The sequence below is a fragment of the Petaurus breviceps genome, unplaced genomic scaffold (assembly GCF_028583685.1).
Source record: "Petaurus breviceps papuanus isolate PSGF00001 unplaced genomic scaffold, PetGlider_PUasm1.0 90903, whole genome shotgun sequence".
Classification (NCBI taxonomy): Eukaryota; Metazoa; Chordata; class Mammalia; order Diprotodontia; family Petauridae; genus Petaurus; species Petaurus breviceps.
Window position 1 is genome coordinate 1,707,875 of NW_027187376.1, and position 5,304 is coordinate 1,713,178.

The 5,304-nt window shown below is 41.3% G+C and overlaps 1 protein-coding gene across 1 annotated transcript; it reads right to left on the reverse strand.

The window, feature by feature from the left end:
- Positions 1-3,436: 3,436 nt before the first annotated feature.
- LOC138151561 (translocator protein-like) lies at positions 3,437-4,336 on the reverse strand. The gene has a single exon (XM_069075100.1). The coding sequence runs from the start codon at positions 4,334-4,336 to the stop codon at positions 3,830-3,832; it is 507 nt and encodes a 168-aa protein (XP_068931201.1). The 3' UTR covers positions 3,437-3,829.
- Positions 4,337-5,304: the final 968 nt, after the last annotated feature.

A 5,304-nucleotide genomic window follows, 5' to 3' on the forward strand; every position in this document is an offset into this window, starting at 1 on the left:
CTCAGAGTTAAAGGATGGAGTGTCAAGTGGGAGAAACAAGAAGGAGGCCAATGTCACTAGATTAGAAAGTACATGGAAAGGGGCAATTTGCAAGAAGACTATAAGGAGGAAGGTGACAGGTTATAAAGAATATCAAAGCCAAAAAGATGATTGCACATTTGATTCTGGAGGTAACAGAGCCACTGGGATTTTCTGAGTAAGGGAGGAACATGGTCAATCCTATGTTTTAAGAAGATCACTTTAATATTTGAGGAAAGGGTGGATTGAAGTGGGGAGAGCCTTTAATGGGGAGAACACCTAGGCCATTACAATAGTCCATGTGTGAGGTGATGAAGTTCTGCCTGGAAGTGTCAAGGAGATGGGGCATGTTGAAGAGTATACAAAACATTCTGGGAAAACAGAATCAACAGGACTTGGCAGCTTACTGGATATGAGAGGGCGGGGGCTGGGAAAGACTGAGGAATTGAGGATGATACCAGCATTTTGGTGCCCTTCACACCAATGGGTAAGTTAGAAAGAAGGGAGGGTTAGAGAATATGAACTCTCAAGATCCATTATAACCTATTATTCTGAATGGTGCTTTATCGTCATAAAGCAAGATAGTTAATACACAAAATTGTTGGGAGGTTCAAATGAAGTAATGGATATAAAGCACTTTGCAAACCTTGAAGTGCTCTATAAATGTGAGTCCTTGTCAATGTTATTGTCATTGTTGTTATCTTATAGTCACCAGACCTCCAGTCTCATAATGACTTAATTCCCTGAACCTTCTACCTTACTTCTACAGACTTCAAATAATACTTCTAGAGCAGTACAGAGGTATTCCAGTAAATGTTTAACAATGGGACTAGGGGGAGGTATGCGTACATATTTTTAAGTGTAATCTGCATCATTAACAGTTTCTTAAGTCTAGACAGCCAACAGAACAACAAATCAAGCGCTAATTTATAAAGATTGCCATTTTTTTTTTAAGCAATCGGGGTTAAGTAATGTACTCAAGGTTACACGGCCAGTTATTTCTGGGTGTGGTGCTGAGTGTCTGAGCCCGGGATTCAATCTCCAGGTCATCCCAACACTGGAGCCGGTGCTCTTACTCGCTGAGCCACCTGGCCGCCCCGAGATTGCCATTTCTGAGGTATAAAATGATCATACTGAAAATTTAACAATGGTACTTTCATGAGGTTAGAGCTGGCTCCAACTTACCTTTGGTTTTAGCCATCACTATTTAAACTATTATATTCCAGGTGCCTGGGACCTTTTCCCAAGGGAGATTGAATAAGGCCAGACACAGTGGGTCCTGAGAGGCAGAGAATTTAATGTAATGAACTCTTGAAGACACTTCCAGCATTTAAATACATTTTTCTTGGCCCTGGCTGAAAACCTTGTGAAAAGCCAAGAGCCCAGACTCTCCCCACAGGGTAGTTAGTCATCACCACTCTATAAAAATTAAACTGATTTTATTTACTTAAAACATTGATAGCTGGTATGTCGTCAGAGATTTATGGTCAGTCCCTCAGTTGATTTATTAGACTTTTCCCATCCTAAGGACACAATTTTGGTCATTAAATGTTGGGGGGGGGGGGGAGTAGGGAGTAGGAAGACGGAGGGCTAATTAGAAATCTTTATCCACTTAGGAAGCAAAAAAAACACAAAAACAACCCAAGTCATTGTTTTTGAATACGATAGGGAAGAGGGTAGAAAGGAGAGAATAAGCTTAAGGCACAGAAATGTTTTATTCAAGGACTGTATAATATGGGAACTGGGAAAGATTGAAACAGCTAAAATAGTCTAGGCAAAGCATGCTATAAAGTAATTAAGGGACACAAATTCATTAGGGAGTTCTCAGAGAAGAAAAGGAGATGATAGGGGTAGGGGACAGAGACCATAGACTAAGACTGTATTGAGAGATAGCAAAGAGAAATGATCTCTTATTCCTATCAATTAAAGACTTGTTTAGCTATTACAGTGGGTACGTGGAAGAAGTAATAATTTTGATATGGTTTAATTTTGTAACAAGAATTATTATATCTGGGCTTGTATTGACACAAGTTGACTCAGAATATCTAAACTTGACAAGTTTAGATAGAAACTGAATTAAGCTCCCCCCACCTTTAGTTTGAGTATGAGGTTCATGACAGACACATATTTTATTGCTCTCTTTTATCATGTTTTCTGTGTTTTTCTGTGTTTTTATAGGCTGAATATTACTCTAAAGAAATATGTGAAAGTTATTCCTCTTAAACAGCACATTTCAATGACTGTTAGAGATATTTAAGCAGCTGTTCTGTTAATGTGGTGAAAAAATCTCAGAGAGAATTCAAACACATGCTTAAAGAGGTAAACTGAGGTACAAAAAAAGGCAAGGTTAAAAAGATGAAAATAATTGCCAAGACTGACAAACAATTCCTCAGAAAACTAAGAACTTCAGAGGGACCTCATAGCTAGAAAGATTTTTATTTATTCCTCTACAGTTTAGTACAGGCCTTTAGAATTTGGGAGAACAATGACAAGATGAGTAAAAGAAAAATCTGCTAACCACTGTTATGAATAACAAATAAAACATTTGCCATGAAATGCATAACAGAAAGACTGGAGTCCTCAAGACTGGGAAAAGGTAATTCTTACTGAAGAAACTCACTTTTTGATCATAATAAAGGACATATTTCTTTTTTGGGCGTTTTTTGTTTGTTTGTTTGTTTGTTTTGCTTTTTGGAGGCTGGGAAGGCAGGGCAATTGGGGTTAAGTGATTTGCCTAAGGTCACATGGGTAGTTTTGGTGTTAAGTGTCTGAGGCCAGATTTGAACTCAGGTCCTCCTGACTTCAGGGCTGGTACTCTATCCACTGTGCCACCTAGCCGCCCCAGGACATATTTCATATTAAAGTTTTAAGAGGTAAATCTTATAAGAGTTATTAAATGCTAATACATTTAGTAATTTTTATTGTTGTCATTCAGTTGTGTCTGACTCTTCATGACTGCATCTGGGATTTTCTTGGCAAAGATACTATACTGGTTTTCCATTTCCTTCTCCAACTCATTTTACAAATGAGGAAACTGAGACAAACAGGGTTAAGTGACTTGCCCAGTGTCACCCAGCTAGTAAGTGTCTGAAGCTTGATTTGAACTCCAGAAGATGAGTCTTCCTGACTCCAGGCTAGACACTCTATCCACTTTGCTTCCCTATGCTATCCAGTTGCCTAGTTATTTTGCTTTGTCCAGAACAATTCAGAGATCGAACGAGGTGCTCAAAACTGTGCTGTACTCTACGTTAAATACAGAAAAAATGTCTTTAAGTACATTTCTGATTCAAGCTACTTCTAGACTGTCAGACATATGTGAAATGATTAAAGAACAAAAGAAGTCCGTGAATATATAATTTAGTGTTCAGCTGTATGGTGTTAACTGTGGTATGATATGCTTAGTTTATTCAGTCTCTAATTTTTCTTTTTTTTTTTTTCACAGTTGGTGAGAACTTTATTTGCATATAAAAGTTGGGGCCCTGAGCTGCCACCGTATGGCCAAAGTTAGGACCCAGCTTGGCTTGGCGCGACGGGTCACAGACAGGAGGACTGGCTCACGGTGGAGGCCAGGGTCATTTAAAAGGCTGGCCCTGGTCACGCAGCCCACTTTTCTATCTTGAGACATCAGTAGGGAATTTTAAAATCAGGTGCCACCTTTGGGTGGCCCCCACCTACAGAGGGAATGTGTTTTGTTTCCTCCCCATGCTGACCGGCTTAAGGAGGAGATTTCCAACTGAAAGCCTCGGGTCAGCTTTAGTAACACCCTCTTCTCGGTTCTGAGACCCATCTCAAAGAGGAACCCAGAACTGCTTTATTCAGCATCAGGGCGACGCTTTTTGTCTCTGTTATCCCGCCAGACACAATAATTCAGGGTGGTGGCCATCATCATCCAGGCCAGGTAAGGGTACATGAGGCGGGCAGCCGTCAGGCTCACTTGGTACCAGGACACGGTGGTGGCCACCGCAGCCCCACTGGTCAGGATGATCTCCACCAGGCCCCAGCCCATCTGGTGAGCACCAAAGAACAAGGGTGGCCAGGCCCAGTTGAGAGCCAGCTGCCCGGCATAGAGTCCCAGGGGCATCAGGGCCTTCTCCGTGAAGCCGCCCAGCTCCTTCCAAACCAGGTAGGAGCTATACCCCATAGCTGTGTACAATGTCCCCCAGACAGGACCCAGTGTCCAGTAGGGTGGATGCCAGGAAGGCTTCTTCAGAGTGGCATACCACGTTGGAACCTCCTGGCTTGTGATCCAGGATCCCAGGATGCCACCAACATTCGGCAACAGCGTGAAACCAAGTGCAGGGACCCATGGGGGCGCCATGCTAATATGCTCTGGAGCTCATGGACTCATGGCCTCCCAGACATCCTCTCCTGCCGTTGACCCAGTCTCTAATTTTTCAATTATTAGCATGATTCAGTTGGAGAAAAACGTTAGTTTTAGAACCAGACAACCTGAGTATGAAACCTGAATCTATTACTTTGTACCTCTGGGTATGTACCTCAGATTCTCTGGGCCTCAGTTTCTTTCTCTTGTAAACAGAAGACATTCAACTGGATGACCTCTAAGCCCCCCATCAGCTCTAAATCTGTGAGATTATAAACCTAAGCCTAGATATTGTCTTCAACCCCATAGAGGCCACCTTTCCTCCCAAGAATAATGTTACAATTAACAACAAGGAGCTGTTCATCTAGGGTTTATTTAGGGAGAATGGAAGGTGGAACCAGCCTTTTGTGATGGGATATTTAAAGGAAAGATTGTTTTAGACTCTATAAAATTCAAACCCTTATTTTTCTTGAGTAACAGGACCTTCTGCTTAACCCAGATCATGTCTCTTCACTGGCTTCCTTAGAATGCTGCAATCCTTTGGTACATGTTTCTAACATCAACTCTGCCTCATGCTTCTAGCCTCTCTGCTTATAAATGGGACTGTCTGGTATCTGAGCTCACGGTCTGTTTATTCCAACCAGCACAGTTGTTTTGCCTTTCCTAATCAAGGATCATCTGATTTTATCTTTCTCTTCTCCCTAGCTTAAGAAGTCTGTTTATAACATGAGAGACCCCAAGTTATAGAGTAACACAAGTCCCAGCCTCAGCCAATTACATAGCATATTATAGAAACGAATCTAATTCATATTGAATGATACTATCTGAAGTAGGGGAGTAGTGGTAGTAATTAATAGTAGTAGTAGTAGTAGTAATAGCTAATTGATATTGAATGGCACTATCTGAAGTAGGGGAGTAGTAGTAGTAGTAGTAGTAGTAGTAGTAGTAGTAGTAGTAGTAGTAGT

What these genes read in the sequence shown, in the direction of transcription:
- LOC138151561 (XM_069075100.1), bottom strand. Translation starts at nt 4,336, where the DNA reads ATGGCGCCCCCATGGGTCCCTGCACTTGGTTTCACGCTGTTGCCGAAT.